General features: G+C 38.9%; 1 protein-coding gene across 1 annotated transcript; it reads left to right on the top strand.

The window, feature by feature from the left end:
* Nucleotides 1-3,581: 3,581 nt before the first annotated feature.
* Nucleotides 3,582-17,010, top strand: LOC140327242 (NELL2-interacting cell ontogeny regulator 1-like). Its single transcript, XM_072406561.1, has 4 exons — nucleotides 3,582-3,702; nucleotides 10,053-10,203; nucleotides 13,401-13,489; nucleotides 15,830-17,010. Exons 2-4 carry the CDS (start codon nucleotides 10,080-10,082, stop codon nucleotides 15,899-15,901), a joined length of 285 nt encoding a protein of 94 aa, XP_072262662.1. The 5' UTR covers nucleotides 3,582-3,702; nucleotides 10,053-10,079; the 3' UTR covers nucleotides 15,902-17,010.
* Nucleotides 17,011-18,054: the final 1,044 nt, after the last annotated feature.

The raw sequence follows: 18,054 nt of genomic DNA, 5'->3' as shown, positions 1-18,054 counted from the left end.
TACAGTGCCTGCCTACTTCCAGGACCATATCATTATATCTGTCTGTAAGGGTGACATTCTGCCCACCCTTGTAACATTCATTTCACTGACCACCATTATAGGAGCATTGTTGTTCAATATATTTCAAGGGTTCCTTTGGGGTAAAAAGATTAAAAAAACAGCTGCTTTAAATTGTTGGCTAGAGAAACATATGAATTCTAATACTGAACACTTATAGTTGTACTGCAAAACCTAATTTCACCAGCAGGTGGTGCAGATATGAAGGCCAATGAAAGTAAGCATTGAGCGCTATGATGGAGCCAGGAGATAAACACATCCTGGAAGTGTAAATTTTTGAGGACTATTTCTAAGGACTATAACAGTGTTCAGTAGAAGGAGCTGCAGTAAACATTAAGATTTACAGTTCTCCTTTTTGGTATGCCTTGTCTAGGAATGTTGAATGCGGACTACTTTACCTTTATTTTAATTGCCAATACTAACTGTATAATAGGAAATAACCTCACTTTGATATTATCCAATTTGTAATTTACCAAAGCTCACCTATACTGTAATATATCAACAAAAAAAACCCTTCTGCCCATCCAGTACATTGACCAATTCACTTAAAAATATCCGGTCTGATTTAAACCAATCTACCTGCAGGTTTTTGCCCAGTTCACTGCATAGCTTCTGTTTAACATTCGATAGAGACGTATGACATTTTGATTTAACAAAAGTGCGCTTTCTGGCATTTTAAGCAGACAACTGTTACATATTTAACGAGCACACAGTGTGTATTTAACGGTAATTTTGTTAAATGTAGTACAATCACATCCTGTTAAATATTACATCTTTTTAATCTATTCCAATTAGATTGTGAATTTGTTGTTTATGTTAAAGAGAACATCTCATATCCGCTTTGCGTTTTTAAAGTCTTTCCCAGTGGGGGCTGATTGTCCTTTCTGTGCATGTATAGTATTTTTTATGGTAATGTAAAAGATTAAAGCAAGGCAAGGTTATCATTTTAGTAAATGGTGACTTTTCCATGTGAATATTAATGCCTTTTTTATAATTCTCCACCTAGTGCAGAGAGATGACCTTGTACTGCTTCTCCTTTAACTGTCCAGTCAATATTTTAAAATGTAAGAGTTCTGTATGTGCTACAGAACTGCATCAAAAACAATTAGGTCTCCTCCCCTTCCAGATAGGGCTACATGGTGTGGCATAGCTGTATAATTCTCATGTTTGCAAGGATAGAAGTATATTTGGTAGGTAAAACCTACTCTCTATCTGCCTTATATATACAGGTAGTCCCCAGTTTACATACGAAATAGGGACTGTGGGTTTGTTCTTAAGTTGAATTTGTATGTAAGTCGGGACAGGTACAATAATTTAATAAATGCAATTAGGGCAGATGTTTATTCTACATATTATTAGTCAGCATGGTGTCAATTATTGTATAAAATACTCACTGTGAGCTAAGTACAAACAAAGCAAAAAGAAAAAAACTTCATGAAGCCTAGACATTCATTAACTTCTGGAGCAAGCTGTGCTTTGATATGCAAAAAGTAACAACTGCAGAGTTTGTCTTGGTCATTAAAGAGTTACAAGAGGCTGTAGAAAGAGTTCAGTCCTTAAGATCACCCACAACCTCAGCTGTGTTTTGCAAAAGATTTCTTCTGCAAGTCATGTAAACTGCCCCCCTCCGCACCATCAAGCCTCCGTCCTGCACACGAGCAAGCAGGGAAGCCCTGTTCGTATCTGGGAGTCGTCTGTATGTCGGATGTCCTTAACTCGGGGACTAACTGTATTTCATCTGTGCATTTAGCTGGAGATTTGCTTTACCTGCTCCACCTGTAGGATGTCTCAGTGACTTAGTAGTAAGTAAGGATCAGGGTAAAAACCTGAAAGCTATATCTATAAAAACTAATCAGCAATGGCAGCTTCCATATTTTCATACAGGTTCCCTTTATATCTCTACCACATAGCACGGTCCTGCTTGGCAGGAGAGGACCTGACCTTTCTTTGTAGCAAATTCACTTTACAATTCTTCTCCTTACCTTGTTACAGCAAAAAGAAGATGCAGCTCACTGATGTGGCACGATCATTGCACTGCAGCACACCTGGCTGGCTCCATGTACTGCCTCCTACTTATTACTAGTGATTGCATGGGGATGACCATAAACTTTAGTAAAAAGTATAACATTATGTGTTCATGTGTTTTTTTTTTTTTTTCTTTATGTCATATTCTAAAGTTTGGAGGATCTATTTGTTTGCTGAAGTGGATGTCATTTGTGAAACTTGTTAGAAATGCAGACCCTTCTAGTTCAGGACCCTTTTTTGTTCATATATATTAGAATGTGTGTATATATATATATATATATATATATATTGTATATACAGAGATGGACATAGGGAGGTGTGCAAAGTGTGCAATTGCATGAGGGCCCTGGACCCTCCCCAGCCACCCACTGTTAGCTACATCCACCACTGTATGTATATATATATATATATTTATATATATTTGTTTTATCTTTGGAATGTATGCTCATAGAGGTATAAACAATCCCATTTTGGTGCCTTTATGTGAAATTTCATCTGACCTCTCCAAGCTGTGCTATTCAGTAGAATGCCAAAAATCAAGTCAAAGTAAGCTGCTTACACAGCTTGCATTTATCATAAATACATTTAATGTGTATTAATGATTACAGAGCGCATTATTATGTGTCTTTTATTTAATAAGATTGGCTTTGATGTTGGCTCTTATGTCCATCCTCAAATTAATGGCTATGTGTCTAACAAGCTCTAGTTTATTGCGGGTGTTATGGTTTTCCATGAGCTTCATGCAAGTTTTGAGCTCATGGTTAAACAATTGACCTGTCTTGTGCACTCCTCATATAATAAGGAATATTAGCTTGATTGAATAAACCATTACTTTATGTTTCTGCAAGCTTTTATATCTGCCTTGAGATCAGTCTATTCACTTCCTGTGAGCCCAGAGGTTCCAGAACCCGCCCCTGAGGTGTGACATCATGTCATTACCCCGCCCTAGCTTACAGTACTGCTTCATTGATTGGTGCTCATACAGAGCAAAGACCACCCACTAGGGAAGAAAAGAAGAGAACCTGGCTTATGTGATCAAAGTAGAAGCACACAGGGAACATGTATGTATGCTATTTATTAAAAATGTGGGAATTAAAGGTCTCTTTAGGGATTGGTCAGTTTTAATTTGTGTTTATTCCATGCAACTTTTTTTTCAGAAAGCTTTGCTTTACCTTAACATCATTTGCTTCCTGAAAATAAAGAAAACCAGGTAAACTCTTCATATTTATTTAGAATTGTGTATTTTTACCAGGACTTCTCCTTTAAACTGGGAATCTCCTATTGTCCCCAACTACACAATTTGCTAGAACAGGTATGTGTGCAGGCAAATCATATACCAAATATTTCCATGGACTCCCTGCCTGCAGAAACATATTTTATACTTGCATGCTAATGTGTAACTCCCACCAGCAGCCCTTACCCTTCAACATGTCAGATGTCTTTTGGGCACCATTGCAGAGACTGCTCGGTTGCTATGACTGATCACCATGGCAACAAGCATCACCTAATTCACTGCACATTCACTCATACACACACACACAGAGTCCTGGCTCACAAATGCTGGTCTGCTAGCAAATTGGAGCAGCCATTTCTGAAGACAAAAGAAAAAGAAGGACACAGGTATTGTGCATGCTGCTGAATTCTAAAAACCACCGGCTGTCATTTATGGCATCATCCATGCCGAACTGCTGCAGAAATATTGCATGGGTGGAAGGGGGGTATAGATACTATAGCCTAATGCATCTGTAGGCAGCCTATATTCCAGACATTGAAAGCAATACAGAGCTTCTTTTAAATCAATATACACGGATATATTTAATAATTAAAGAGCAGGGAGCAACGACGACCAATCACAAATCAATTTCTATATGTCTACCTGCATTAAGGTGCACAAAAATACTTGTGTTGGATTATCCGTCATTGCTCCTGTACGTAATTGCTCTGTTATATAATCTCCTCCAGTTCTAAAGGCTCTTATATTACCTCTGTATTAGGATATGAGCCTATTTATTATGCATGTGTTGCTTGCATGGGATTTTAAAGAATGGGTTTGGGTTGGGGGAAGGGGTTCTGAAGGCCCTAGAATACAAATGGTTAATAAGTGAATTTTCTGCATTGACTGACTGGCTATAAACAGCATTGACACTGCAGATAGATGACGGCGGTCTACCGTTCTGCTGCATTGGAAACTGTACGGTGTGCACTGTGATTTACTGCGCTCCGCACTGCACTGGTAACATTAAAAAGTCACGAAGAAATTTGATAAACACTTTCTAATTATGTAACATCATGGGTTCTATTTATAAAGCTGTGAATCTCACATTCATTAAGCATTCTGTGGTGGAGAATTATTCACTGCCATTGCAAACACATGGATCGGGGAGATTCTTTAACAGATATTATTTGGTAAATGTCAGAATCACTGTTTTAATATTATATTAGATTTATATTTAATTTTGTACACCCATGTCTGACCTGTAAATGCAATTTTCTCTTTTGATACTTAATAATGCACTTGGGACAAGGAAATCATGCTGTGACGGGTATATTGTAATTAAATTAGGCTTTAGAGAAAATTGGGACTGGTGCTGCTATCCTTCTTCTGGAAATGCATTTTTCCTTGCTGCTATACTGACCCAGACAGGTAGGAGATCAGAGAAATCAGACAAAGGATACAAGTCTTTACTGAACTCTTATTTTACATCAAAGTAAAAAACTACCAGGCAGTTAGCCTTTTCAGAAGAATGGTAGCCCCGTTGCTGTCTTCTAACTCTGACCACTTACCCACCATTCTATAACCCCCTTCTTATTGTGTATTACTCTCCCTCACCTCTTAGATTGTAAGCTCTTCTGGGCAGGGTCCTTTCCTCCTCCCGTGTCATTGTTTGCCTCTGTCTGTCACTTAAAACCCCTATTTATCGTACAGCGCTGCGTAATATGTTGGTGCTATATAAACACAGTTTATTACATTTCTATTAAATAATACCAGAGGCTGGAAATGCTGATCACAAAATTTTAATTTGCCTGGATATTTCTGGCTTCAATATTTTTTTAAATAGGTGACTTAGAGTACAGCAACTAGTTCAGTGATTTAAATCAGGATGACAGCCAGGCAACTCTCAGAAGTCATACGTAATTGCTGCTTTCCTATTTGTCCCATTGCCCTATAGTGCCTTCTTCTAGAAATAAGAATGGAGATTTGAATTGCACAAAGAAGATTAGATATTCTGTTTTTACATTGTTGTGGTGTATTTTGCCCAACAAAAACCTTCTTGGCAATTTTTGTGTTTTCTTCCTTTCTATTTGAATAAAAAGGCCGGATATACTCTACTGGACCATGGTCATTGTGCTGTTGGCACTGGAGCACTGATCACTAATATCATCCCTCTACCTTCTGTAGGACATCTCTATCTCTGCTCTTTTGTACTCTCATTTGGTTTTACCAGTATTATTTCTGGGTGTTTGGCTTTATTCAGTCTTTCCCACCCTCAATCCCCACAATTTGCTTAGCATCTCACAGTCACCCAACCAGCAAGACTTACCTTGTTCCCTTCATACTAGTGCTGATGCAGTATCATAGAAGGCTTACAGGTACAGTAGCATTGGTGTACCCAAAGGTCAGAGTACATTGAGTGGATGTTTGTTCCTTAAAGACAATTTAGGACAACCAAGTAAGTGGTTTACCTTCTCACCAGCAACATATACTTCCCATTACTTGCTCCCATGACACTCCATTAGCCCACCAAGACTGGTGATAGAAAGCTTTGTGTAAGCACCAAAATGTCTTGTTAGAGCTAACACAGACCTACATATGCCTTTCTTGGCCTTTAAGTAAGATTAAGCAAATGTTGGACCTAGAAACTTTTTACATATTGTAAATGTACAGCATACTAGCACAATATGGCTGCCTTATATGACAAACAAACGCCTCCAGCACCGCAGGGTCTATGCTCCCCTTCATTGTTGGCTCTTCCATCTCCACCCTTTTCCTATTCCAGGTTGCAAATGGTTGGCCGAGTTGGGCTGATGAAACGTGCATGGACACAAAAGTAACTTTGCCCATTGCATGGGTTTGTGCCACGCCTTATTGTACTGAAAATAGATTGTTAGAAAAAAATGCTGACAGGTCAGCAGAAACATCATTGACAGAAGATATATCAAGTCATACAAAAAGCTAGCTTGTCAGCACATTGTATTAGGTAGTCTGTAGCTCTTTTTTAATTAATGTGCTTCTCTGAGTTACAGAGCTATGTGATTTCCAAAGAATCAGTCACATAGCATTGGATGGCTGAATTTGCTTCAAATATGATCATCATATCAGATCAGAAATTGGATCAGCCCATCCAGGAGTACTTGCAGTTTCTGCTCCCAAGTCATAGCCAAGGGTAACAGTTATGCAGAATAGCAAACTATATGTTCTTATGCTTCTGTTATGGCTGCAAATGGATGTCCTTAGCCTTTTTCTGAGACTCAATGAAAGCTGATGTTGTGCTTTTGAACCTTTTCAAGGGTGTTTTTTTAGCTTTAGGTAAAGTAGGAAGGTCTAGACTCCCTTTTTAGGTTTCTGTATCCTCTTTGGAAGATTCACTCTTATTGTTGGTCTTGGTGACCATGAAATAGAAAGGAATTATTCTCACCATGTTTAAATCAATGCAGTCTCAATGCAAAACAAGACAATTCGTCTTATGTCCCTTTTCTTCAGTTTACTTCGATGTATTGTGTACTGAAAAAGAATATGGTAAAATTATAGCAATATAGAGGACCCTCATAAAACTTAAAGGACAACTCTTATACCTGCCTACCCCCCTCTATTTTTCGCTCTATCTTCTTACTCCCACCCCACTATACATACTTAAACATGAATGGTCATCATATGCTGAAAAAGATACCAAAGGATGCCATTGGAGATGTGACAGATAGGTTTTAACTATCTCCCTCCCTATCTTCTACCTATTGCTCTGTTTTAATAGCCCTGCATTGTTGCAATGTTGCTCTGTAAAGCAGCCACTGCCAGCATTGGTTTGGGGAACCTGAACCTGCTGGAGGACATGAAAATGAAGGTGAAAAGGTTAACCTTCAACCAGCATGGCTTATTCCTAGATTCATACCACACAAAAATTGTTTTTTGATTTACAAACGTTTAGTAGCAGGATAGTTGACCCCCCTTGCATTCCACAATTAGTATTTATATGTTACAGAAGATTGCTTACATAAATCAAATATATATTAGAGACCACCCAGGAGTCATGGACGCCTTGCAAGTAACAGAAAATTGTCAGACAATTTGTGTAACAAAAGACTGTCAGTAACTGCTTGGATGTAAAAAAAGACTGTCAGGACTGTAGCCAATAAATCTCAATGCCACGCAAACAGCTACAGTTAACCTTCTTAGGATCTGAATTAGCAGCCAAAGGATCCAGAATGCTATGTAGGCGTGCTTGTGATCCAATCACTTTTGCTAAACCCCATTATCATGTTGGCCATAGAGACACACCTTGGTCCGGGACCTCCAGCCTGCAGACTTATAGAGAGTTTACTTTATCAGTACACTCATCTCCTAATGCCACCTTCTCCCAAATACATTTGTAACCCTCTATTCACTTTTCTAAATGAAGGAAGGACACCATATCACAATACAGATATGTTTTCGTCTGTCGATCCATGTGGTTTTCCTTCTTTTTTTTTTCCTGTGTTGCAGTTTTCCTTGTTGTTTTCATTTTGTTTTGGGATTAGATGAATTTAATGTGTTTTAATTCATGTTCAGTTCCTCTTTTGAAGTTTTGAGTAACAGGCATTGAAAAAAAGCTTGTGGCTCTGCATATGTTGTGTGATTATATCTTCAACATCCTTTGCCATACATGCTTTTAGTCAAAGCTCCATTCATATCCATTAAAATAGCTCTAAAATGACAGCATACATAATGCATTCATCATTTAGATGTTCCATTGTATCATTATATTGATTGCCTATTGAATCTCTAAACCCTGTGCTGGAGTTTTGCCTGAAAGAAATTGTTCCTGGACCCCAGGCTTCCCCTCTCAGGACAATGCCACAAGGTCATTTTCAGCAACATAAAAGTACACCGGTACACCCAGAACAATACAACTGGACTGTTAAAGCTGTGCCCAAAAAGGCAAGCAGATGGAAAAGGACTAGTCACTAGTATTGCGTATAGACTGCTAATATTTTTTCCCTATAATGACTTATCATACTTTCTCCCTGGGTCTATATGTGGAAGTGGCCATCTTGGTATAGGTAGTGCTAAGCTTCTTTGTGTAAAAACTGCCCCCATTTTTGACAAGTGATCTGATGATCAATAGGAAAATGTTCACAATACAGCAGTAAACATGTAGAAAGTACAGACTAACAGAATAGTTAAAGCAGAAGCAGAGAGATGCTTGTCTGTTGGGCTCCCGGTAGAGCTTTGCCTCCAGCAAGAATAGTGATTGGCACAGTTACAACATTATTAAAATAGCAATGTGACGCAGCACTCCCCATGCTTTTTTGGACTGGGACAGGAAGAGGAAGGGAGTGTTCATGTAAAAATATTAATCCATGAAACTGGTCTGGGGAAGTGAGAGAAATGGGCCGCAGTCATCCTGCTTCGCTCTCTCCCTGCCATTTTGTTCTGCTAATCACTCAAGTCAACAAGGACGATGGGATTGCAGCTTGGTTCAGTATGCTGTGTTTGGGGACTCCTGGCTTAGATGATCCCATACTGCGGATTCACACTCATGGTGCTATAGGAGGAAGAGTATATAGGCACAAAAAGTACACAGCTATTTTAAAGGAGGAATTAAGCTCAACTAACATTTTTATATACCGATAGATACATTTTTATATTAATACTTCTCCAAGCCCATACGTGTCCTACCACCCACCATAGGTGTAGGCACAGCATCTGAGCATGGTAATGCTCACAATACACAGCATAACTCCTGTACACCAACAGCAGCATCAAATTTGCTTCAATGGTCTATATAAATTCTTACCTGAGATACTATATCTTTAAAGAGGTTTACCCAATAAGGACACTACCTGTATTTAGCTGTTATTAAGCTGTTGTTGGGTGAAACGCTTAAGAAAGAGAGGTGAGCTAATCAAACTGTCAAAGAATAAAGTTTGTTTTATGCTGATTTTGGAGTTTGTTGCTCAATTTGTGCTGTGTAATATTTTGTTCTCTATAAGATAGCCTAAATTTTTCATTTCAAGAAGAATTTGTGCCTAAATTATGTTGGACTACGTTTAGATTGAGTTTATAACAATCACATGAATCATAGATGAAGGACTTATTATGACAGCTTGATGTGCTTATCTCTGGGCCAAGCAGTCGCCAAACGGTGGTCCGCCAGAACATTTTGGTGGTACATGGCTCTGTCCCTTGTATGGATACAACCTGCCCACTCTCCCATTGCAGGCTCAGACCTGCTTGCTAAACATCCTAGGGGACCGTAGTGCAGGGCTGGGGACACAACTTTTGTTGCGCCCACGGCCCTACCTTACTGTCCCCTCAGTATTTTTAGCAAGCAGGTCTGAGCCTGCGATTGGAGAGAGGACGGGTTCTGGCATCAGGATGTTTCTTCCCCTTTGAGTGACGCATGGCATTGATTTAGTGGTCCATGAGGTCCGAAAGGTTGGCGACCACTGCTCTAGCCTATATAAAAAATTGTTAATTAAAGAGGTACACCAAGAGCTTCCATGCTTAGCGGGAGCCGGTATTACAACAACTTTCAGTTGTCACCCTGCCAAATAATGGTAGGTAAACATTTCTTTATCTTCCAGCTGGTATCAAAGACATATAACTAACAGCTAGCCGTGACCAATGACCTTACAAACTTCAGTAATGAACATTATGAATGGAGGTCACGAAGCCATTTTGGTATTAATCACATCCATATAAAAGAACACAGCTGTGTTTTGTTCTCTTGCTGGCAGTGTTTAACAAGATAAATCGTTGTTTTTCTTTGTAGGGGGAAGACAGACACGGATATTATACAATGTATTATAGGACGACAACATCCTGCATTTACTCCTTGTTTCTGCTGATGATAACAGTGGGATTGCCCTTCATGAAGCTTGTCTTAGCAGAGGAACTACATGGGACCACAATACCGGCAGAAAGTATGTCATATTATTATGGAATACTACGTATGGGAGACTTCAGGCTGTGCCCCCTAGGAGGTGTATTTAAATAAGCCTCTTCAAAAAAGAAAAAAAGGTTTCTAGGTTACCTTTCCATGTAAAAAGAAATATAATGGTTTTTAGTGAACTGTGTTTATTTTTAAGATTAAATGTCACTGTAGGATTTAGGAACTGGGTTCATTTTTCATATAGACAGGAAGGGCCTGATTAATAAAACTCTCCAGGGCTGGAGAGGATACACTTTCATCAGTGAAGCTGGGTGATCCGGCAAACCTGAAATGGATTTCTTAACATGCAATTTGTTAGCAAATGTTTTCAGTCCTGGACCAGTTCCAGTTTAGGTTTGCTGTCTCACCCAGCTTCGCTGATGAAAATGTATTTTCTCCAGCCTTTGAGAGATTTAATAAATCAGTCCCAAAGTCTTGTACAACCTGGGAAACAATAATACCTTTAAAGTTTACCAGTGAGCATAATAAACATAGAAGACGGTAAATGAAATGGTCTGGGGTAATTTCATTGAGGTTTGCAGATTCCTAAACTGCTTTTATATATTTTTTTCAATGTACAAATGAACATTTAATATGGGGTGCACCCATGATAATGTCACTACAGCATTATTAATAATTTTATAAACTCAGAACACAACAGAAGCTGTTTGCCTTCAGACTTTCGTAGTTTTATATATTTAATCAAATCTTGGTATGGAGGGCACTAAAAAGAGCTCCAGAGGGAAGAAAGGGTTAGGGAAAGGAATCTCTTTTATGATTTAAAGCAAAGCATTTTGGCATGCCTAATAAAAATTTGCAATTACCCTTCTTTACATGTATGTTGTGTTTTTACAATCCTGCAGCCTAAGGTCTGCAAAGACTTAGACTTAGCCTTAGCCTAAAGCACCTCTGACACTGTTAAAAGACAAAAAAACACAGAGTAGAAGTAGTGTTTATACTATTTTTTCTGCTGTCCATTCCTCCAATCTCTAATGTCTTGCACACTTTAGCCTCCAGCATAATCTCCACTTTCAGATGTGTCAGCTTCTGGCATCCTACGCTGCGCACTGCGGTTCCATCCAGTAACTCCTACATGTCTATTATGTCCAGTAGTTGTTTAGGGGTTCAACAAGAGGAATCACAGCATGCAGGTAGGGAATGATTCTTCTGGAGGTTGAAAAAAGAGCAAAGATCAGAGAAACAGCAGTAAAAACATTATTATTTTGTAGGTTGTGCAAATCTTACTAAAACCTATTTTTAGAGTTTAGAAAAATAAGAAAGGGTTAGAAGCTGTGTGTCAACTTGCTATTTCTTTATTTCTAACCATTAGGAAGGTTTCTTCTCGCATCCTTTTAAGGTTACCGGTGATAGACAGAAGAGGAAGTAAGGTAACGTTAGGTAATATATTACCCAGGGCAGTTTGTAGGCACAGGTAGTTCCCTGGGATGCCATCTAATGGTGTGGGCACTTTGAGAGCCAGCTAGGCTCTGAAGCTGTATGAAAGTATAAGGAAAGGGCCAGTAAGCAGACTGAGTGGATCGTTTATTTCAGCACTGAAATATGGCTACGGTGTCCTTGCAGCTGTAGTACCGTTTACTTCCTTGGCAAGTGGCTTGATAAACCCAGAATTGTGTTGCCTATCAATTCTCTACCAGAATCACATGCTACCACAGCTGCGAGGAAACCACTGCCATCCCATCTGCTGGTGGACCCCCTGGCAATCAGTTGCTTAGGGCACCAAAATACTCATAAAACAGCTTGGATCTTCCCATTCCCATTCACCATTTCCCACTTCCTTCTTGCTGGACTTTCAGCTATGAAGCCAAGAATAGGAAATTGGGGAGCCTCATCTAACTAGACTTGTTCTGAAATGTAAAGGATGTTTTGCCACTGATGACTGAAGGAGCTATTAGTGTCAGGAACATCCTGCACTGCTTATAGCCAAACAGGTTACTCCACCAATGTAATCCGATCAACATGGAATGTGTGAAGGCAGATGGGTATTGTTCAAGAACATGATATGAGGTGTAAAAGTTTGTGAAAAACAACCTCATTGTTTTGTATTTATCCAATTACCACTGTGCCATAGAGTCATGGAAGTTGCTAGATGTTTAAGGTATAAGTAAAATTGCCAGTGTAGAATTGTTCCAGTTTTGCATAGATGGCCTCTTTTACCCTTGTAAATCAGTTGCCCAAAATGTGAACCTTGTTTCCTCAAATCCTACATTAATTCTTACCTTCTGCCAAACAACACCAAGTTTCATATCATCTTGGTGACTGTTTTTACATTTTTCAACTCACTTAACATCTGCCTTGACACATACAATGCTGATGGATTAAGGTGATGGAGGTACTGGTGTGGCTCCAAATGCTGGATATCTTGTGGACCTCTATAGAAGATCATTATAGAAACAGTTCAGCTGTGACTAACTACTTCTAGCGCTATTATAACCTAGATAAAAGAGAAATCTCTTACATTCATTCTTTTTATTTTTTTTACAAGACGACCATTATTGAGAATAATATGCACAGACAAAATTATACAAATATTTATTAGATAATAAAATTGTTCTTGTTGACCACCAACCACAGACTGGAGCTCTCCTCCTTCTGGCCCACTGTCCTTTTACTGTGTATACACCTAAATCTTAAATATTTCCTACAACTTCCCAGGTTTTTTCAAGGTACGAAATCTAATAATATATAGAGTGTTTTTGATCTTGTCCCAGTTCACTTCATAGGATCATAAGCAAGGAGTTGTCTGTAAACCAAATGCCCCCCAGCATGTTGTCCTTAACCAAAATCTTTGATGACTTTTGGTGGCTTACTGACTAGGCTTGTAAAGTATTGATGCTTACATAATTTATTGAGCCGGACAGTGCGAGAGTGTGCACTCTGTTTTGCAGAACTTAATTAAAAATATCAATAGGAATATGTCTTATTTGCACTGCATTTAGCACACTAACAAGCTCAGAGCGAATGAGGTCAGACTGCAAGTTAAAAAACCCTAAAGGTCCTAAATCACATTCAGAATGATTGTATACAAGATCTTAGATGTAGGGGACTCAAAGCACATAGGCTGGTATGGCTACACCAAAAACCACCTAATAGATAATGACAATTGTGATACTAATAGTTCATTTGGAGCACCATTTCTGAGTGTTTATTTAATGAACAATTTGTTTCCAGGTCGCCCTTGTGTGGACTGTCATGCCTTTGAATTCATGCAGAGAGCACTCCAGGACCTCAAAAAGACAGCGTACAACTTAGACTCACGGGTAGGTATTCACTCTATAATGCAATGTCATTTTTTGGAACCAGAGGGGCATCTTAGAAACCTGTCACTTAACAAAAATGTTGGTGTTTTTCAACTGTCAAGAGCTCAACTTGATGTAAATAATGTTATCAATATATATTCAATGTTTTAGAGACCTTGTTTTTCCTATGAAAATGTATAAATCAGTCATGAACTGCCTATCTGTCTGGTATCTCATCTGAACAGTATTAAACACCAAAAGTTAAATTCAGACAAGTGGTAAGGGGAAGCAGTACTGCTCTGGTTCATCACTTTGTAAACATAAAAGCACCTCCAAGTCCCCTGATTACCACTGAAACTAATTAGATTGGTTGGAGACTCTATTTTAGACTTTAATAGGAAATCATTCTTGACACCTGCATATTGGTTTTTAAGCAGTCGAAAAGCACTTTTAAAGCATTTTGGAGAACAGATGATGTGTCTCCTTTGTCTATACCCTTCTATTTCTTGTACAAGACAAACCCAGCATTCAAAAAGTGTATTTTTAGCAGATTTCAAGTATTTGATAATGCCCAGAAAGGACCTCTAGCATGGCCAATTTCATCTACTAGGAGCCCAGGAGCTGCTACAGGCCATTTTTACAGTGTGGTATCAATTTAATTATTTGTCTAAACATACCTGCATTGTAGAAGCCAATCTACTCGGCTTCTAGCTGCAAATCTGCAAATCATAATTTGGAGGAGCAAGCATGAAAAATGTGAAAGTCACATCAGCTCCCAGTCAGTCCCTGGCCAATTGAGTGGAAGCAGATCCGTGTGTCATGGGCAGCCTCATTGACAGGGAGATGGGATGCCTATAAATAAAAGTGAGTTGTACTGTATGGAAAATTCATACCTGCTTTACAAGCATCATACTACCTTCTAACATTGAAATGAGAAGGGTAGTCACCATCTAGTACAACGTATGGAAGTCATCCCTATGGCTGGCATGCCATGAAGAACCAACACGTAAAAAATGAACCTTCAGTCTTCACAGTAGTACAGGCTTCCCTATGGAATGTATAGAAATTGCATTCTCTCAGAAGCAATTCAGATTGAATCTACCTTGTTTCTCTGCTGGAGGACATCCAGCATTTCTTAGTCCCTATACCCCGTTCTACTTTCCACAGACCATCCATTTCCTTCATGGGATTTCATTTCTTTCAATCATTAAGCTCAGAAAAACACATGGACTTTGCCTAGGGTAGTCTGCATATAAATCTGGGAAAGCTAAACATAAGATGAATAAATGTGAACATTGAACCGACAAAAGGCTTTTCTAAACATTTTCCTTTTTACTGGCTTGTTAATGCCATCATTTGTATGGATAGCCAGGTCTGTATGTCAGCCAGGTATACCTCCTTAGGATAAGTAATGCCCCTTTTTAGAATCAAATTTTTCTTTACTTCTTTACCAAAAGTGTCATACTACACTAAACCTTTTATCCATACAAATGACGGCATTAACAAGCCAGTAAAAAGGAAACTGTTTAAGTTTTTATCTTTTGAATAGTCCCCCTAATTCCATATGTTCAACTATTCTTTCTTCCCTCTTCAAGCTCAGCTCTGTCCCTGGCCTTTATAGTCTGGATGAACAACTCCTTAACCCCCTCAGACTTTCCTGGGGAGTACATCATTTTATAGGTTCCAGTATCCAAAACTTATCGATGGTCACACACCATTTTGAATGCTCACCCCCAACAATGAATATCGGGGTGTCCCAGATTTTAGGGAGTCCCAATACCTGCAGTTTCTTCTTGATCATTTCAAAGAAGAAACACCACTAAAGAACTGCTATTTTTTTTAGAATGCTTCTCTGTGTAAACTAGTTTCACCTTGTCACTGGGGTCCTGCATTATTTGCGTTGAGGTTCAAAGCCAGCCTATTATTTCTGAATGGGCTGCCAGTGCACCTAAAAAAATTACCTGCACCATAAACCATGGGTGGTTCACATCTATGGTAAAATGAACAACCTGCTTGGCATCGGTCATTGGGGTGCCATAAAAAAATGAGCACAGTACTTAGGTTCCATGCTTACCGGTAATTATACTTTGCAGTGATTCTCAGTAAAGTGCAAATCTTGCACATTTTTGTGGCCATGCAATTGTGTAAATAGGTGGAGGAAAGTGGAAGAAACCCTAAATGTGGCCTACAATAACCACTCAGCATATAGATCTGCAAAAGATATGTAGAAGGTGGAACCAGACTGACCATCAATTATATTCCTTATTTTTTTCCCTGTTTAGTAAACTCAATTAGATCTTTTTCCATGCAATTAAATCCTTTTTGCACTCAATTAGATCTTGTGTCTTTTTTTCCATTCAGACAGAGACGCTTCTTCTAAAAGTGGAGCGGAGGACTCTATGTGACTGCATATCGGTGGAAGGACTGAGCTGAAGATGACCAGACCACATCATGGACATCCATGTTAACCCTTTTGCTGCTGGACGGGGCTCTGCAACACATTGCTCCGCAGTGTGAGCCAGTTCCCTCTGGCAGCGTAAGTGTTAAATGCAGCTTATATCATTGACTACAGAAATACACATGACAACACCATCCTAACACTGAACTGTGCATGTGTGCCAGGAGGAATTTGCCTGGAGGAAATTCTTAATAAAACTCATAGGATTTTTTTTTATTATTATTGTATAACTTGTTTTTTTTTGTGGGGTAAAACACAGTTTTGATTAGAACTGCATTTGAATGAAAATCACAATTCTGTAAATAAAAGTGCACTCTACCCAGCGAAAGATGGAGGATGGTGGAGCTAAATCAACACCTGTCTTCTTACCAAGGCGACTGCAGCGGTGGAGCTGCGCCAATGGAGTTTCCGAATCAGTGTTCTTTTTTCCAAAGTCTCATTTGTGCTGCTGCAGAAAGAAGCCTCAGTTGTCCGATTGCACTCTGTATCATGTACTATAATTAAAAATGTCATCAGATTACTTGAGACTCTACTTGTAATAATTGCGCCAGGTAGGCAGCTCAGAAATCCCCCCGCTGGAGCGCCCATGAGGTCTAAGAAGCTGGTGGTTGATTCAGTCCACCTGCAGCTAGCCAAAACAGAAATTTTAATTTGGATGGAATGACCCTTTAGCTTTGTGATATCCATTTTGAATATTGAAAACCTATCCTCCACCTTTCTGGCAAATTCATTATAGTAATACAATATAAATAATAAAATGACAGTATTACCAGTATTATTTGTCTTGTCATTTTATGTTTGTACAGGCTCTTGAAGTATCTTTTAAGAGGATGACCTGTTCAGATGTATCTAAAAATAAAGACTAGTTTACCCATATGAGCATGCTATACATAACCATAGAAAATGGGAACCTGCTATGTCTATAGTTCACTTAAAGCAACAAGCAAAATGTGAACACTTCACATTGGTCACTAGGGATACTTCTAAAGCCTGTCTCAGGGATCTCAGAAGCAATTCCATTAGTGATTTCTGTTATCCAAGTTTATTTTACTGCTTTATGAAATAAAACTTTACAGAAAGATGAGTTCAGCTTCATTATACTATTTATTTTCTTCCATGCACTAAAGTCATTAATTGGCCCATTTGTACCATTCAAAATCTGCACTGATTGTTCTCTGCTCAAAGGGAGTATATTGGGATAGAAGAAGGGTATGGGAATGAAGGATGGGTACTGGGGATAAAATGAGGGTATTAGGTATGAAAGAAGGATGGTTGAAATGAAAAAAAGAATATTAGGATGAAAGAAGGATAATGGGGGTGGAAAGAGGGGATTATTGATGGAAGGAGGATGGTAGAGATGGAAGAAGGGCATTATATATATATATATATATATATGTGTGTGTATACAGTTAGGTCCATAAATATTTGGACAGAGACAACTTTTTTCCAATTTTGGTTCTGTACATTACCACAATTAATTTTAAATGAAACAACTCAGATGCAGTTGAACTGCAGACTTTCAGCTTCAGTGGGGTGAACAAAAAGATTGCATATAAATGAGAGGAATCAAAGCCTTTTCTTTACACAATCACTTCATTTCAGGGGCTCAAAAGTAATTGGACAAATTAAAAAGCTGAAAATAAAATGTTAATTTCTAATACTTGGATGAAAACCCTTTGCTGGCAATGTCAGCCTGTAGTCTTGAACTCATGGACATCACCAGATCCTGGGTTTCCTCCTTTTTAATGCTCTGCCAGGCCTTTACTGCAGCCGCTTTCAGTTGCTGTTTGTTTGTGGGTCTTTCTGTCCGAAGTTTAGTCTTCAACAAGTGAAATGCATGCTCAATTGTGTTCAGATCAGGTGACTGACTTGGCCATTCAAGAATATTCCACTTCTTTGCTATAATAAACTCCTGGGTTGCTTTGGCTGTATGTTTGGGTCATTGTCCATCTGTATTATGAAACGCCTCCCAATCAATGTGACTGCATTTAGCTGGATTTGAGCAGACAGTAAAATAGGGGTGGAAGGGGGGTATTAGTGATGGAAGGAGAGTAGTAGGGATAGAAGAAGAGTAGTGGGGTTGAAATAGGATACTGGAGACAGAAGGAGGATATTGGGAATGATAGTA

The sequence above is a fragment of the Pyxicephalus adspersus genome, chromosome 3, assembly GCF_032062135.1.
Source record: "Pyxicephalus adspersus chromosome 3, UCB_Pads_2.0, whole genome shotgun sequence".
NCBI lineage: Eukaryota > Metazoa > Chordata > Amphibia > Anura > Pyxicephalidae > Pyxicephalus > Pyxicephalus adspersus.
The sequence above is the reverse complement of the archived record's forward strand: the minus strand, read 5'-3'. Positions and strand labels throughout refer to the sequence as shown.

Coding starts and splice junctions, on each gene's coding strand:
- LOC140327242 (XM_072406561.1), top strand. CDS start 10,080: ATGTATTATAGGACGACAACATCCTGCATTTACTCCTTGTTTCTGCTG. Junction 10,204..13,400: donor GACCACAATACCGGCAGAAA/GTATGTCATATT, acceptor ATTTGTTTCCAG/GTCGCCCTTGTGTGGACTGT. Junction 13,490..15,829: donor CGTACAACTTAGACTCACGG/GTAGGTATTCAC, acceptor TTTTCCATTCAG/ACAGAGACGCTTCTTCTAAA.